Source organism: Ursus americanus, chromosome 12 (assembly GCF_024610735.1).
Source record: "Ursus americanus isolate L20-20 chromosome 12, mUrsAme1.1.p, whole genome shotgun sequence".
Taxonomy (NCBI): domain Eukaryota; kingdom Metazoa; phylum Chordata; class Mammalia; order Carnivora; family Ursidae; genus Ursus; species Ursus americanus.
This window is the reverse complement of record NC_142138.1, coordinates 64107476-64125042: the sequence shown is the minus strand read 5'-3', so window position 1 is coordinate 64125042 and position 17567 is coordinate 64107476. Positions and strand designations below refer to the sequence as shown.

Sequence of the window (17567 nt, the reverse complement as noted above, 5' to 3'; positions counted from 1 at the left end):
CTTCCTCTGACATTCACCGTGCCCGTTTCATCCATTTTTGTAACTCCACACGTCTGTCTTCACTGACCGCTAGGCCTTCCTCCACGCTTGCTAAGAACTGGTATCGGAACCTCTTTGTCTCCTTCCTCCCTCTGTCCCCACCCCCTCCCCAGGTCATTCCGATGACCGGAGGATCTCCAGCCCCCACACCGTGTCACACCACTGTGGTCGCCTACCAGCAGTGGCCTTCTCCCCTTGATCACCCTACAAACTTCCATTCATTCTTCAGTGTAACCTCCTCTGGGGTCCCCTCCCGGATCTCCAGAATGTGGCCCCCTTTCTCCATGCTCCCACAAGCCATGGAAGGACACTGATCAGCAACAGCCCCTCCCTGTTATGACGCCTTGTTGAAGTTCTTGTCCCCAAGCTCCAAATACACAGCCTTGTAGACAGTAGGCACTCAGTCAGTGTGTGCTGCCTGGCTTTTAGAGAAGGCTATGTTTTTTCTCTTGTGGCCCATGGCCTGCTAGGAGAACACGAATTCTCCCTACACAGAACTTTCCATCTGCCACCACTATCTTTATTCCCATCACCTCTATCAAACTGTTTAGTTTCATTTAACGTTGCTTTTATTTATGACTCATTCAGATTATAAACCGCTGAGGTCAAAGAACTGTTCTTTTGTGATTTACGCTTCTAATAAAATGTGTAACATCGTGACTTCTCCAAGAATGATTCAGTGGCCAGGAAATGGAAAGAACTCAAAATCCTAACTCCTTCAAATGTCATCTTCACGAGCATTTAACCGCAATGAGGGTGGTCCCTGTGGCATACACAGTCAAACCAACGGGACCCGGCCGCCAGCAGGAGCACGCCTCGTCGTGAGGGGGGCACTGTGCAGACACCACGGGCTGCTAGAACGTCACCCTGGCCCCTCCTCCTGACAGGCGAGTGTGCCGCAGTTGGACAGCTCGGGCGTGTCCCCCCCCCCCCCCCCCGACGCTGCCTCTGCAGGAACACCTACTGTGGAGTAAATACCACCGAAATGCCTTTGCGCCATCACGTGCAAAAGACAAGGTGTTCCGAATGACCCCACATCCCACACCTCAGACCCTTCTCTCCTGGTGGACTCCGGCAGGGCAACCAGGTTCCTTCCATGGAAGGAACTGGCTGTGCGCCGGGCAAGATGGCGCCCCTCTGTCAGGACTGGCCCGGAAGGCCGCACCATCAACAATGCTTGGGACACGGCAGCGGCCGCCGCTGCCACTCACGAAGCCCACCTCCCATGTGCAGCATGACACAGGGGCCCTTCCCGTGTTCCCAGGCTACCCTCCACGACAAACTGAGGCTGTATAGAGCAGGGGTGAAGAGCCAGGGGTGTGCAGCCAGCCTGTGGGGATCCTGGCTCTGCCATCTGCTTGCTGTGTGCTTGGGCACATTCCTTCACCTCTCTGGTGCCTCACTTGTAAAAATGAGACAGGAACAGTGACTAGCTCACAAGCTGGCTGGGAGGATTAAGAGCTAAAATATGCGGGGGTGCCCGGCTGGCTCAGCACAGCACGCGCCTCTTAATCTCGGGGTTGTAAATTCGAGTCCTATGCTGGGTGTAGAGATTACTTAAAAATAAAGTATTTTTTATTTTTATTTATTTTTTTAAATCCTTTGAGACTTTATTGAACTGCTACAGTAATTCATTAGTTTTTGATGTAGTGTTCCGTGATTCATTGCTTGCATATAACACCCAGTGCTCCATGCAATACGTTCCATCACCGGGCTAATCCATCCCCCCACCCTAAAAATAAAGCATTTTTTAAAAAAGGCTTAAAACTAGACACAAAAGTGCTTCAACTAGTGCCTGGTACATGTGCGTATGTGTATGACCCACATAGTCATACATGTATATACACACATACGTACGTATTTGTGAACTACTGTTCACCACCCAGAGCTTTGAAGAGGTCAGTCACGTGACCGTACAGCTCAAAAGTGGCAAATCTGAACCCAGGGTCATGCCCCTTCTATCACCTTTCAAGGACAACTGCACCTCACAGGTGAGCCAAGCTCCCTGTCTTCTAAAGTGCCTATTTTCTCACGACCACTGACTGGCTCGTGACCTGAAGCAACACGGAATGCTGTCACTGGCAATGATACGGCTGTGGTCCTGCCACCAGGGATCTGATCCAGGAAGACCGCTCCCCACAGGCAGGCCCCTCAGCCTGGATGACCAGCACAACCCAACCGGCCAGGAGGCAACCTGTCGAATTTCCTGTCTGTCTCCTTATCAGTCACCAGCTCTTAAAAAGAAACCCTTCGGTCCTTCAGGGTTTACTTCCTTCCCCGAGCGTAGTCCTCCAAAGTGGCACTCTGAAAATAAAGGCTGTCCAAGCTAGCACGAAAGACGGTAGAGAAGCAGTGACGTCAGTGTCAGACTATGGGACACGTGGAAGAGGTGGGCAAAACTAGCCCCCGCACCAACCACTTGAGCAGCCCTTGCCCTCTCCTCCTACACCCTGGCCAGGCCACATCCAGGGCGCACTCCTTGTTCCAGAACCCAGCTGTTCCCCTGGGTTCTTCCTTAGGCTCAGACCCTAACACGGGCACAGAGCAGCCTTCTAGGCATCTCGGTTTCGTGCTTCCATGGCGTCACCAGCATAGCACATTTGTACCCTGACCCCCTCACTGCCCCCCCGCCTCTGCCAATGCACACACATGCACACAGGCACACACACACACACGTGCCAGTGTACATACACAAGTATATATTCATACACACATACACTCACACGTGCATGCACACACACATTCATACACAGGCACACTCATTCATACAGGCACACACACATACACATACACACTCATATATCCATGCACACGTACACAAGCACATGTTCATATGCATACACACACTCACACACACACACGCGCGTGCACACGGATGACTCCCACTCCAAACAGACATGGCCAACTCCTCCTCCTAACTAGCCAATTACTGTTCCTGCTGCCACACCCACCATTCACTCTCCCGGTCACCTCTGCTTAAAATGTGTGTCATCTTGGACTCTCCACTGAGGGTCCCTAACTCTCACACCGCTCCCATTCCGGGGCTTCCACACAGTAGATGCTCTATAAATATCTGTGAACAAAAGTGGAAACCTCATGAGCACCATCCTCATACGGGCTCTCTTTGCCTCCAGCCAAGACAATTACGATAACCTCCCAATGCACGTCTAGGCAGACACAGTAATCAGGCCAGCTGCGCAATCCTGTGGCTTTTCTTCTCACCTCCTGAGTAGAACACACTCCCCAGCCTGGCATGCGAAGTGCCCATCAGTGTGAGTCTAACCCATTTGTCCGGGCTCACGGCCTCCTGCCTTCTGATATATTTTCTACGCTCCACTGAGACCACACCTCTCGCCATTCCCTAACCACCTCCTCCTATGCTTCCCGGTTGTCTGCCTCCCTTCCTGCTGTTCCCTCTGCCTCAGCACCTGGGACACCTACTCTGTTGGTTGCTGAATGGATGACTGAACAGACCCCCCTGTTCTACTCCATCCTCCACCTCCAAGTGAGTCAGCTTAAACCCCATGGATCCAAATAGAGAGAAGGGGGAGCACAGCGGGGTTGTGGCGTGTGCACGTCTAGTTATAGGACTTGCAGCCGGGCAGGAGACAAGAATCTCTTCGTTGACTGGTTGGTCTCATCCTCTGTTAAGACTAAATCTCAGGCCCCCAAAAGGGAGGACCCTAATGCAAAGACAAACAAAAATCAGTGGGTTCTTGGCTTGGGAACTCATATGGCCCAGGTTTGAGGCATTTAAAGGACGTTCAAAGGTCATCTGAACTACCCGCCAGGCTTTCAGGTCGACTTTGGACTTGCACTCCTGAAGAAGCAATGGCTCCACTAAGTCACAGTGGTGGGAGTGCAGGTGGGTTCTTCTTTGGTTTTTGTTTTAGTGCACGTGTAGACATTTTCCTTTATTGCTGTTGGACAATTTTAACCATTCTGTGCAGAAACTGTGCCTGTTCCTTGAAATCCATCGCGCACGTACCTCTCCTATATAGCCTTTCCTACGTCCCGGAGAATGCCTACCTTGAACTCACCTGTCATACCTCTACTTCGTGTTCAACAAACCTTCACAGAGACCCTACCACCCACCAGGCTTACTGCTCTCTAAGGATTTTATCTCAATGCTGCTTGAACTTTGATTATTATTGTATATATGTCGTATGGACCTTCTATAGGACTCTGCCTGGGGTCAGGGACCCCCTACCTAATTCATCTGTATGTGCTATGCCTGTAGCGCCTTGTACATAAAAGACATTAACACGCTTGCTGAATTGGAGTATATTCAATATTTTGCATAAAAATGCTCATTTTTGGCATAAGCATTTCATCACTACTGATTACTGCTATATCCTGCTCGATCTCATCAAGAAATCAGCTAAGAATGCAATGGTGGTGATGTTTAAAAAATGCTTATCAGTTAAGGATGCATACTAAAGTACTTAATGTCAAAATGACATGTGTCTGGGATATGCTTTAAATTCTTCCAGAAGAAGAAAAAGAGAGAGAGAGAAAGAGAGTGTGTGTGTGTGTCTCTCTCTATGCAGGAGGGAGGAGAGATGAAATAGATTAGCAAAATACTGGTAATTATTGAAGCTGGTGCTTCTTTCTACTTCTGTGTTAGTTTTTTTTTTTTTAATTTATATTCCAAAATATAAAGTAAAAAACAAAACAAAACAAAAAAAACTAACAACCAACCCACCCACATTGTAAGCCCTTTCACAGAATACTGAGGCCAGTCTAACCATGACATCATCACTTCTATTCTTAGAAATAAGGATCTGCTCCCTAAATCTGGCTCCAGGATGCTGTCTGCTCATACACACACCACCCCCTGAAGCTAGGGCCTCCAACACTGTAACCCTCTCCCTGCCCCCTGCCCAAGGAAAGACTTCGGGTCTAAACTCCCTTGTTACAACTTTCAAAAACAGTGAAAAACTGTCAGAATCCTTGGCTAATTTATTAAAGCAGATACTTTGTGCCTACTGTGTGCAGGGACCTGCACTGGAGGTTTTCACATAGACTGCCTTTTTCTCTCACAATAATTCCGTAAGGGCGGTATTATCATCATCCCTGTTTGACAACGACGATCACAGCAGCTGGCGTTGACTGAGGGCTTCCTATATGCCAGGGGCCGTGCCGTACGCTTTCCTTGCCTTCTCTCACTTAAGCTTAACAACCTTATGACACAGGTACAATTTTCATGTACGTTTCCTAAATGGAAAAAAAAAAAAACAAAGCAAAACAAAAAACCCAAAGCCCAGAGGAGTCAGGTTGGAAGCCTCAGGTTTTGCACGGTGCGTGTGAGCAGAATTATGGCCTGGCTCCCATCAGAACCAAACCACACAACCTCCTTACACACCCGGTTATTAATGCTTTCTCGAAGCCACTCTGTCCCAGAAGGCGAGAGTGGTAATCATAGCCGAGGCACTAATCCCGAACCGTGTACAACAGGGCCCTGTTCTAATATCCGCTTTGAAGCTTCGTTAACTTGGGAGAGCTCATCAGAGAAGCAGGCTGCGTGCACGAGTTAAAGGAAACCAGGAGAAGGTGTGCCCTTGTCTCTGCTGACGCTGGTTCTATTCTCTTGAACTGGGCAGGTGCTCTGGGGGCAGCTGAGCAACTTGACTAATTGTCAGAGTTGCTGCTCCCGTCATTTGTATAACAATGTTCTCTCACATTTAAACAGACAAGGCTATTAAAGCCTGCTGTTTGGGGGAGACATTTCACCCCACCTGCGTAGAACCTTTATTATGAGGCTACTTTCAGCATTAGCCATTTCGGAGGAAATAGTATCATTGGGATGACCGTTGGTGCAGTTTTTCTCTCTTCATCCTCACTCGCTGCACCCAGAGGAGGAAGAATGAATTCCCAGGTTGGGGAGCAGGGGCAGGAAGGGGGCTGGGTGTGGTAAGCCTAACCCCTTCTCCTTGGGAGCAGCTGCTTCCAGAACACGCATCCCTCGTCCCTCCATGCCCTAAGACAGACGTGTATGTCTTAGCTAGGTTAAGAACTCGGTGTGGAAGAGTATGTTACATACTGACCCTGCCTTCCCCAAACACCAGTGTCATTATCACCACCCTGAGAACGTACAGAGACCTTGAGTGCCAGGCACTGTGCTAAGCACTTCATATGCATTATCTCAAGAAACCAAGGAAACCAAAGCAACCCACCCAAGATAACACGCCTAGAAAGTGATGGAGCAGGACTCCAGCACTTGCCCATTGCTACTCTGCCCTCAGAGAGAACCGCGGATGGAGAGCTGAGAATACTTGCCCATAACGTCTGCAGATCTGAATCTTATCTCCTGTGGATGGACCAGGACTCTGAAGTCTCTACCAAGTACTGAGCAGATTAGCAGCTCCTTTTAAAGAAAAATAATTACCTTCCTTGCTGGCACACTGCTGGAAGAGGGGACAGTCCTCTAGTGGGGAGGAATGCAAATCAGGTTCTTAAGACTAAAAAGCCCAGCTCAGCTCTGCCTCCTCCTGCTCTTGTAGCTGAAACCCGTGGAACGCCCTCCAATTAACACCACAGAAGCCTGGTACTTTGGGCAGAGAGCTCAACCATAAACTGATTAGTATCCAACTCGTGCCAAAGACTCATTTGAGACAGCTGATTGCAGAGAGAGATGGCCTACTATGCACATTAGCTAGCCATGCCTCCTCAGAGTCTTAGTTTTAGCCATATACTAAATTGGATCGACACAAAGCAACGTTTGTCCTCCATAGTAACTCAGCTTCTTACAGAAACTCCTTCCCACACTGAAGATTTATGCCCTCGGCTTTTATAAGGAGTGGATATGAGAAACATCCATTTAAACAATCACTCAGAGCCTTTCATAAAAGAACAGTTGAAAGCACTGTCCATTATGTTATCCAATGCCCTTACGTAAAAAAGCGCATGATAAATTCAGTGCCAACAAAAAGTTTGGCTCTCCCGGGTTTCCTTCATCAGAGGTGAACTGTGCAGTCACATTTCTCTTTGCTCCAACTCTTCAAAACTTCAGAGGCAAATTCAGTGCTCAAGTGCGGCTAACGAATGCATCCCAACCACCATGCGATATCTATTCTTTGGTTTGTTTTTACCCCTTTTGATCTTGATTTTATTTTTACGCCTCTTACTTTAAATCGGGCTTCATTTTGCAAGCCAACTTGAATCTTTTTTTTCCCCTCCTGCAAAAGTAGGACATAAATCCTAGTAAAAGAGGCTTTTTCTTACCCTCTACAAAATCATCAGACCTCCCGCTGCTGCAAGTGCTCTTGGACTCACTGGACCCACGCACATCCCTGCCCTGATCTCTGTCTGGTTAACACGATGGAACATATGAGAAGACCCCAATTAGCTTCAACTCCCTCTTCTGCTCTGTGCACCAACCCCAAGCAAACACGGGCAAGAATGGCCCAGCTTTGAGGACTCTGGGCTCTAGCGTTTCAGGAATAAAGCTGACTCCCAAAGCCATAATGTTTCCACATGACAATACTTGAGACAGACGACTTTGGGACATAATTCTGTAAGTCATTTTAAACATTTCTTTTGAAATAAAAGAAACCAGCATTCAACATTTGGTAGATTCTATTTTTCAAAGATGTCTGCAGTAATGTTTCCCATCCCCCATGCCCTTTTGCCATGTGACCTTGCTACTCTCTCATTAAGAGATGGGGTCTCCTTCCTTACCCCCTTGAACTTGGGCAGACGCTGTGATGGCTCCGACCCGTAGAAAACAGCTAAAGTGACACTGTGCCAGTCCCTGGGACAGCTTTCCGCTGGCTGGGCACTTCCACTTCCTGCCTCTTGGAAGCCAGTCACCATGTAAGAAGTGTGACTGTCCCAAGCACAGCATGCTGCGAGAAGCCCAAGCCACGTGGAAAGGGCCTGAATGAGATGCCACGTGGACATGGAGAGGGCTGGGGGCACAGCGTCATGCACATGAGAAAGCTACCCAGAAGGGGATCCCCAGCCCTACTCGTCCCAGCTGTCCCTGTGTCCATGAGAGATGAACTCTGTTGAGTCCTTCCCTAAATCCTGACCGTCAAAATCATAAGCAAAATAAAAATCAGTGGTTTTCAGATGGGTATAGGGGCAGTACCTCACTCACAAGGTTACTGTGGGGTTCAGATATTTAACGCATGTAAAGCCCTTAGCCCCAGGCCCAGTGTACAGTGAGTGTTTGAAATACAGTAATTTTTATTTTTAATCTATCAAGCAGCAAAACTGGAAGTTCTGGATAACACCTGCACAGAGAATCAACTTTCTCAAGCACTCTTTTGTGCCAACATCCCATAATCACATCACGTAAGATGACCTACATAAATAGAGTCCTTGGAAGGTCACCTGTCTTCCTGTCTCTTTAGGACACTTCTCAAGGCCCCAGGATCATGCGGTAAGGCGTCCACATACATGGTGTGTATCTAGAGACAATCGTAGAGCAGCAGGCCAGGCCCATCCATCTCCGGGCAGAATCCAGACTGGAGGTGCTGGAGAAAGGTCAGGTGCTGTGCCCAGAAGGTTTACCCACGTGCAAACATCTCTGCATATTCTGTAAGTTGAACGTTATTGCTGTCTTTGCAACTCTTGTTTTCCTAGACACACACTTTCACACTAGCCAGGTTTCTCTATACATTCAGCCAACGTTTACCCAGTGCCCATCACGTGCAAAGCACTGCGCAAGGTGCGGGTTCTGCGTCCCTTCCGTGGGTCAAGCTAAAGCACGCTGCTGACTCTCATGACAGGGGTGCTGGCACTCTGCAGGAAAACAAACGACTGGATCCTCAGGATCATAATGGAGCCTTTCCCCACAATTTAGCCTCTTTATGTCTTCTCACTGTCTGGAGGACATAGCCACCAACAAATCCCTTCCAGTGAAAAGAGCCCCATTCCCTCTTGGAGCAACCCTCCTGCTTTCTGACAGTCCCTGCGTCTCCCCCGGGCGATGCCGGGATCAGTGCACCAGCACTTCAAAGAGGCCCTCACACTGGAGTGCAGGCAGCGCTTTCTAAAAAAAAAAAAAAAAAAAAAAAAAAAAATCCACCGGAGCTGTGATTCTAAGTGGAGGGGGGGCGGGGGGGTAGCGGGAATCAGCGCTGGGATTTGACGGCACCACACAATGCACCAAGCATCAGAGCCGTGAGACAAATTCAGCTCCAGAGATGAAAAATCTTCTTTCGGCGCTGACAACATCTGTTTTATTTTGAAGGTTGCTAAGGAGAGTTCTAGCTGGGCCAACATTGTTCCAGTTCAGTACTTCATAGCGAGACTCTCGCACAGGGTTCAGACGGCAGGAATAAAAGCTCGCCAGATACACCCTGCTCCTTTTACTGTGCAGATATCAAAGAATCACTTTGCTACCAGGGATGATTAACACCCTGCCTGGGCTCACTCTGAATTGGCCATACCTTCTGCTCACTCGCTTATTCCTCCTCTTCTCCCTGCCCCCCACCCCCATCCCCACTTGCCAACTCCCCCTCTCTGCCAAATAAAGGCTTATTAGGAAGAAACAGACAGTGAATGTGCCACGAACCCGGGAGTATCTGACGCGGAGACAAGGAAGAGCGAAGTGTGAGACGGGGGTCACGGTGGGAGGATGTTTAGCATGAGACGATGGAGGAAATGATTTCCTGGCTTTGAAAGTGCTGGTATACCTACTGACATCAGAGCGTTGCCAAATGCCCGCATCAGGGCTCAGAACAGCCGTGGGACAGCAGAGACAGCAAGCTCAGAACAGAAGCGTCTGACTGGTAGGCCCATCTCCACCTCTGTGATGGCAGAGCTGGGAGGCGAAGCACCCCATCCCCTACTTGCCCCTATCCTGCTTAAGCTTACCTGTATTCCATTATAAGATAGTAACAAAAATTAGAAAAGATAGGCCTGAAGGGCAAGCATTTAGGAAAATAAGGGCCAGGGAAGATGAGAATGAAAGAAAGGTATGACAATTTCACATATATGCCAAGTTGTTATAAAGTAAGGGTCACGGTAGGCCAACAGCTGAGAGCCACTCTGCTCCTCCACTGGGTGAAAGAGCCCACCAGGACGGCCTGGGGAGGCAGGAAGGCCCTTCCATTTAACTGGTATCTGCAAAGAAAATCATTTTGGGATTTCAAGGCATTCAGGTTTAAGAAAAAACAAAAAACAAAAAAACCACCACCACCACCAAAAACACCACATTCCGTTAACTGAAGGAATTCTCTTTCTGTTCTGGCTTTAGGAAAGCACCCGCTCCCGCCAGAGAGCACCTCAGAATCTAGGAAAAGGAAAGGAAGAATAGCAGTGCTCTCACTCCAACAAAGATCCATTTCAAAGAGCCATTCAGCAGGGCTGACCCTGCAAATCTTGACAACAAAAGGAAACTATATCCTCTCAAATGAGGGCATTGAGACAACTGAGGCCACATTATCTAAACATTTCCCTTGCCTGCCAGATTCTATTTCAGCCCGCTTTGCTTTCCCCCCAGCTTGGGCTCTCTCCAGGCTAAGGTATGCTTGTCCCGATGTAAAGAACGCCAAGATAATGCAAAAGGTGCAGCGTTCTGACCAGTCCTGATATCCCAGAGGAGGGAGGAAAGCCCCAGAGGCTAAGAGCCCTCTTCCCGGACACTCACCTAGCCAGGTCACGTCCACACTGGCCGGCGCAGACCTGGCCTCCGCCACCTTGTGCCAGCTCCTGTTGTGTCCAGGTGCCCAGAGCGCCACGTGGCAGAAATAGTAGCCGGAGTTTTCTTTGCTAACATCTCGAACCAGTAAATGGTAGGAGCGTGCATCCACATGGCTCAAAGCAACGTGAGGAGAGCTGTGCACCAGGGAATCCCGGTCCAGCCGCGCCAACACGGGCAAGCCAGGCATAGTGCTGTCGGGTGACCTGCTGAAGTACCACGTGACCTCGGGTCGGACATCGTCTGTTCGGTCCGTTGTGATGTTGCAGGTCAGATCCAGCTCCTTTCCCTCAGCCACAGACACACTCCTGGCCACGGCCGCTCGCAGAACTTGGAAAACAAAATACATCTAGATCATCTGGGTTAGGTTTGCCCCTCCCTCCCTTTAGATCATCTCCTTCTAGGTTCTTATTTATGGCATTAAAGTTAGAAAGCTTTGTGCAATTCTAAGTGCTTGAGAAATAGTTACTGAATAAATTAAGGAAATTATAACACATTTCTTTTCATTCCATGAAAATACTAACAGCAGCAAACGCTTACGTACACTTACTAAATGCCAGGCACTGCTCTGAGTGCCTTGGAAATGTTTACCTTCCAAACAACACTGGGAGCTAAGTACTATTATTATCTTCATTTTGCTGATAAGGGAACCGAAGCACAGAGAAGTTAAATAACTTGCCCAAGGTCACACAGGTAATACACGGCAAATCAGGGATTCAAAAGCAGGCTGTCTGCCTCCAGGGACTCTGCTCTTAACTGTTAACACTTGTTTGAAGAGAAGTTGGAACATCACCAAACTAAAATGATAGTTTCTCCATGTGCATGGTTAAGACTTGGGTGATTTTACAGAGAAAGGACAGCTCGTGCTGACTGGCGTGTATTATTAGTTGGGGACCAGGGGCTGGGGGTTGGAGGCTGGACTGCAGGAGCTAAGGGTGAAACCATCTTCTGGGTAAAAGAGGAGAAAATCTTAAACAGAAGGACCGGGAAAGTGAAACCAGACAATATGCCTTGTGAGTCAAGCCCTCGAAATGCAATGTAATGGGATAAATGCAGAGCCTCATTTATTCCATTAGACACCCCCACCTTGAAGCCAAACATAAAGCAGATTTTCTAAAACCAAAACACAATGACTTTTGGATCATCCACGACACTGCCTTCTCACATGAGTGTGGATAATTAAAAGTAGCCTATATTTAGATGAAGCACTGAAGTATTTGGTGTCAGTCTCAAGGCAGATCTGGTTTCAGCATTCCCCTGTCAAAGCTTTTTACATACAAACATTTTACTTTATTCAAGTGCTTTTTTTTAAAAAAAGGAAGTTGAACATCTGTAATCAGAGTAGAAAAACATTCAATTCGTGGTAATGCTCTGGGAACCACGGCTTAGATGAGAAATAGCTAACACCTCCCAGGGGATTCGAGTGAAGGCACAGCCCTGGTCTTCCAAGACTGGCTCAGCATCAGTAGCTATCCTGAGTAAACCCAGCAACAAAGGCTGCTGCCTGGCCCAGAAAAGGCCCAACCCCAAAGCCCATGCCCTTTCGAGCAGATTGCTTTCATATGAGTTTTTCCAAAGCCTGACAACATTTCCAACAAGGATTACAGGCCGAGTTCAAGACCCACCATGACGAAGACAGAAAATGATGTGGGTATAGTATTATAAAAGGGAATTGAAAAAGTCTGATTTCCCACCTCCACCCACCCTCCAAATTCTTCCATCTCCTTCACCCCTTTAAAGGGGCCAAAAGTAATTGGAGGGCATCTTTTGAGAGGAGTCAGTATGGAAACCAAGCTCTGAGCCTGCACGGTGTGGGGTTTGAACACCTCCAAGAAAAATGCCTATGGTCAAAGATCCTGGAACACTGTTGGAGGCCCTCTGTGCCGGCTGGAAGTCAAAGAAGGCTCAGGAGGGGACCATGTGGAGCGAAGAAGGGGTAAATACACACTGTGGACTGCACGTACAGAGAAAGAGGATTCTTAGCATTAGGAATATTGGCAGAAATGTCTCTTCAACCAAATAGTTCACTTTGTAATCTTCTCCCTGCAAGTTGCTAAATAGCTAGCCACATCCCTAACCATTGTTCCTGGAAGGTTCTGGATTGGGGGGCAATTCACAGCTGGGAGACAGGATGGAGCAGGTGGGAGGAAAAAAAAGAGTAATTTCTAAGGGTTTGTAATGCAAGGGGATACCCCGGACAAAGCCTGTGGTGGTGAAGCTTTCTCTGGTTGGATATAACTGAAGCCATAAATTAGATACCAAGATCCACATGAAGCGGACCACTCCTAACATGGGGGGAGGGGTACTGCTGCATACATAACACAGCCCCACTGCGTAAGGAGCTTTGGGCTGTTTACATAACGCAATAAGAATATTTAAGAAGCTAGTTATGGATAATGTAGGTGTTGACAAAAAGAGAGAGGCCAGCACTCTAGTGTGGTGGTTCTTAACCTGGGGTCCAAGAAGATAATTTAGGAAGTCTGTGACCTGGGTGGGAAAAAAATCTTGTCTTTGTTTTTACTAATCTCTACCTGAAATACAGCATCTCCTCTCATTACGAAACCAAGCAACAAACCACTATAGTATTATCTGTCCCTGGGACTTAGGCCCAATAGCAGTCAGGGAAATTTTCAAATTACATTGCAATTGTTGCAGATATCTTAAAATATCATTTGCACTCGTTGCTACTTGGAAATTACGGCGGTAATTTAAGCCTGCCACTATATATCATTTAATGCGTTAATAAAGCACAATATTACTATGTAACAAATTTGTCTTAAAATATTTTGATAACTATTTCAGTAGAATCATTTTCCTTTGTCATCTTATATACATTTTTAATGAATTAAAACACATTAATTCTGAGAAGGGTTCTGTGGGCTTCAAGTCTGTCAAAGAAGCCCATGGCAACAAAATGGTTATGAACCCCAGGCTTAGGGCAGAGCCAGGTGCTACTACGTGCCTAAGAGGTTCAGAGTTTTCAAGTCTTACACTTGATATTATGGGTTTTGTGGCCTGTCTGAAATAAAGAATACCTTTACAATTGAAATTCCACATAAGAAGACAACTCGTTGCAAATCTGAAACTCTTAATTGTTCTGTTCCCCTGGGAACAGCTGTGTGATGCAAACTGAAGACCCCAGTTTCTTAGGACATATTTCAGGCAGATCACATCCTCAAAGGAAGCTGACCTGAGTCCACTCAGAAGGTGATTTCTATGGCCACTGGAAGACTGAGCATGATGGGTAGCCCCTTTCCTTGGCAAGAGCACCTCCCACCTCACTGATGGCCGCAGTCACTCAAGAACCTCAGCCTTGCTTTTTACCGAATTCAACTCCTGTGCAGTGGTATAAATGCAGAGTGGAGTGCTCAGGACCGTGCAGCCTGCAGGGGAAAAATACTCCCCGTGAGGACTGTCTCCTGCTTTCCTTTCCATCTGAGCAACAGAGCGGCCACACATTCACATTTATACTCAGGAAATGAGTCTGCCCAAGGTCTTCCCAGTTTACAAAGCAGGAGGCGGCAGCAACAGATCTGAAGATGTTAGCCTCCCAGAAAACCAAGGACAGCCATCCATCCATCCACAGCAATGACATCATCCTGAGATGGTCTCTTTACACTGTGTCTGCCGAGGCTGGAGCTCTATGGGGCCCAGGGAACATTCCTCAAGCACCTCTAACCCCAGGGCCCAGACAGAGCTGATCATCCAGGAGCTTCTTTATTAATGCTTGTTGGACACAGTCAATGATAGCTTGTTTCTCCTCTCTTACTTTTCTTTTTATGGGTTTTCTAAAATGTATCTTGTATTTTCTTGCTTTCTAGTAGGAATAGGAAAGTACACATGTGTTTTTCCAAAAACAAAGGCTGGTTCACAGGTGAGAGGGCTGAGAACCTCTTGCAGTGAGACCCCAGGGCTGGATGCACATTCCTGGGGTATGTGTCATACACAGAACAAGAAAAGACCCAGCCGGAGAGAAGTCTCACCTAGCTGGGATGGCCCATCTAGAGGATCCACGGTAGACCAGACGTCTGGGGGTAAGCCAGACACACTCCAACAGCTGTGCAAAATGGCAGATCCAGAAATTCAGGAAACACCCAAATAAGATAAGGCCAAAACAAAATAAAGGGAGCAGAGTGGGGGCAGCTCTGCCCCAAAGCCCCCCTGAACACCAGTCCAGACCTCATTCTGGGACTTGAAGGGACTTAATCTTTCAGTCAACAAATTGTCTTAGTATTTTAGGCAACCTGCAGAGTCCCGGAGTACAAATCCCGACGAGAAGCCGCTGTAAAGCAAAACCGTAGGCACCCGGCATAAAACAAATACACCTTTCCCAAACTCTCCCCACCACCGCAACGCAAGGCCTCACGTGTCCAGCACCGACCTCGTCAGCAAAGGACCCGACTCCCGCCTGGTTCTTTACCCCGTCCCTGGCCAAAACAGAGGCCAGAGTGTAAGCCAGACAAGTTCCAGAAGCTCACCTGTTGGCTGGATCAGCACGGTGGCCACCTCCACGGCTTTCTCTTGAATCTCTTGCCAGTTGCCCTGCTCGCCGATCCACTCGCTGACCACGCACCTGTAGGAGCCCTGGTCCGAGGCCAGGGCGCGGGCCACCGACAGGCGGTAGCCGTCACCGCCCACGGTGTCCAGGCGCACGTCGCCGGCGCGGTAGCGCTGCTCGTAGCCGGGCCCCGGGCGGAAGCGGCCCTCGTGGCTCAGGGCCAGCACGCTCCGCCGGGCCGCGCCGCGCTGCACCTCCCACAGCAGCGCCAGGTGTGTGTGCAGCGGCGACGCCGTGGAGGCCGCACAGCGCAGCTCGAACGGCTCGCCCAGGCGCAGGCTGAGGCTGGGGGCGGGCGGCGGGCCGGCGTCCACGCGCAGGGCATCGGCCAGCACTGCGGGAGGAAGCACAGCCGTGAGCCGCGCCGCGCCCCGGCCCCTGTGGGGCTTGCTGTACCCCGGGGCGCGGCGCCCCCACCCTGCTCTAATGCCCGCGGGGGAACGCTCTCCCATTCATTCGTGTGTAACCCCAACCGACTTTCTGACCTGAAAAGGAAAAGAAAAGAAAAAAGAAAGAAAAAACAGGAGAAGGAGAAGAGGAAGAAGAGAAAGAAGAGGAGGAGGAGGTGAGGAGGAGGGGGAGGAGGGGGAGGAGGGGGGACGGGGAGGAGGGGGAGGAGGAGGAGAAGAAGGAGGAGGAGGAGGAGGAGGAGGAAAGGGAAAAAAGAAAAAGGGGGAAGAAAAGGAGGAAAAAATGAAAAAAAAGAAGAGGAAGAGGAAGAAGAAGAGGAGGAGGGGGAGGAAGAAGAGGAGGAGGAAGAGGAGGAGGAAGAAGAGGAGGAGGAAAGGGAAAAAAGAAAAAGAAGGGGAAGAAAAGGAAGAAAAAAGAAAAAAAAAAGAAAAGAAAAAGAAGAAGAGGCACTAAAAGACCCCCGTTGCTAGAACTGGGTGGAGAACACTCCCTTTTCGGAGTTGTGCCTTGCGGATGGGTTTTTGCCACCCTTGAGCAAGGTACTTCACTCCTCTGTGCCTAAGTTTCCTCATCTCTAAAAAGGGCTGACAAGTGGACCTATCTCAGGGAAATGACAGAGTTGAAGGCATGGTGAGCAGAGGTGCCTGGCGCTCAGCAACAGCTGTTAGGGTCAAACACTCCTCTGTTATGACTGGATTAAGGAGTTGTGCTCCATATATACAATGGAATATTACTCAGCTATCAGAAAGAACGAGTTCTCAACATTTGGTGCAACATGGACGTCACTGGAGGAGATAAAGCTAAGTGAAATAAGTCAAGCAGAGAAAGACAACTATCATATGATTTCTCTCATCTATGGAACATAAGAACTAGGATGATTGGTAGGGGAAGAAAGGGATAAAGAAAGGGGGGTAATCAGAAGGCGGAATGAAACATGAGAGACTATGGACTATGAGAAACAAACTGAGGGCCTCAGAGGGGAGGGGGTGGGGGAATGGGATAGGCTGGTGATGGGTAGTAAGGAGGGCACGTATTGCATGGTGCACTGGGTGTTATACACAACTAATGAATCATCGAGCCTTACATCGGAAACCGGGGATGTAATGTATGGTGACTAACATAATATAATAAAAAATCAAAAACAAAAACAAAAAAAAACCACTCCTCTGTTAGAGCAGTAGGCTCCAGTAGGGAGCCTGAAGAATCTTCTACCAGTTAAAGCAGCATGATCCAAAGAGGGCTAAAGCGTGGCAGGAGTTGCCTGTGCACCGAGGCCTGGGAAATGCCTAAGAACAAGTAGGGTGAGCACAAAGTGCGAGCAGGAAAGGAACCCATCAAGGAAAACTGAACCTCAGCTATGTAGCCTATTAGGGCCATTTGGGGAAAGGCTGGCTCTTTAAAGAGTCTAGAATGAAGAGGCCAGAAATCCAGAAAGTCCTGGTGAGTGCTATTTAGGACGGGAAGTGATAATGGAGATAACCAGAAGAAAGGCCTCTCCCCAGGGGTGTGGACAATCTCTGAGGCTTGTCTACAAGCTGGATAAAAGAACCCTCCAACGCTACTGTTCATTATGCCTTTGGTTTTTCTCGAAATTCCACACTTAGAAACTAATTCAGTGTCCTTGAAAAAAAACTGCTCCATCTTTAGAAAGACCTATCCCAAAGACCCATCTCTACTGCAAAATGAGTATAATGACCTTCTAGTATATCCACCAGTCTGCAAGCCAGTTAACAGGACTCAGTTCTCGTGGCCAGGTATCTGTCAGCAACTGGCTGAACAGTGGCAAGACCCACAAAGCTGAAGGCCAGGCAGACCCTGGACCCGGCATGGCAACCACCAGAGGCCCTACCTGGGCAGCCAGCCAGTCTCATTCATGGCCATCTATCTGCTTTCCTCACTCATGGAAAG

The 17567-nt window shown here is 48.5% G+C and overlaps 1 protein-coding gene across 1 annotated transcript in view; it reads right to left on the bottom strand.

Moving 5' to 3' along the window:
• Positions 1 to 17567, bottom strand: part of PTGFRN (prostaglandin F2 receptor inhibitor) — an 80716-nt gene that overhangs the window by 23840 nt on the left and 39309 nt on the right. The window contains exons 3-4 of the mRNA XM_045801418.2: positions 15169 to 15582; positions 10640 to 11020 (exon numbers count right to left, since the gene is read on the bottom strand). Of these exons, the coding sequence (XP_045657374.1) occupies positions 10640 to 11020; positions 15169 to 15582 (795 nt within the window). The remainder of the gene's footprint in view (positions 1 to 10639; positions 11021 to 15168; positions 15583 to 17567) is intronic.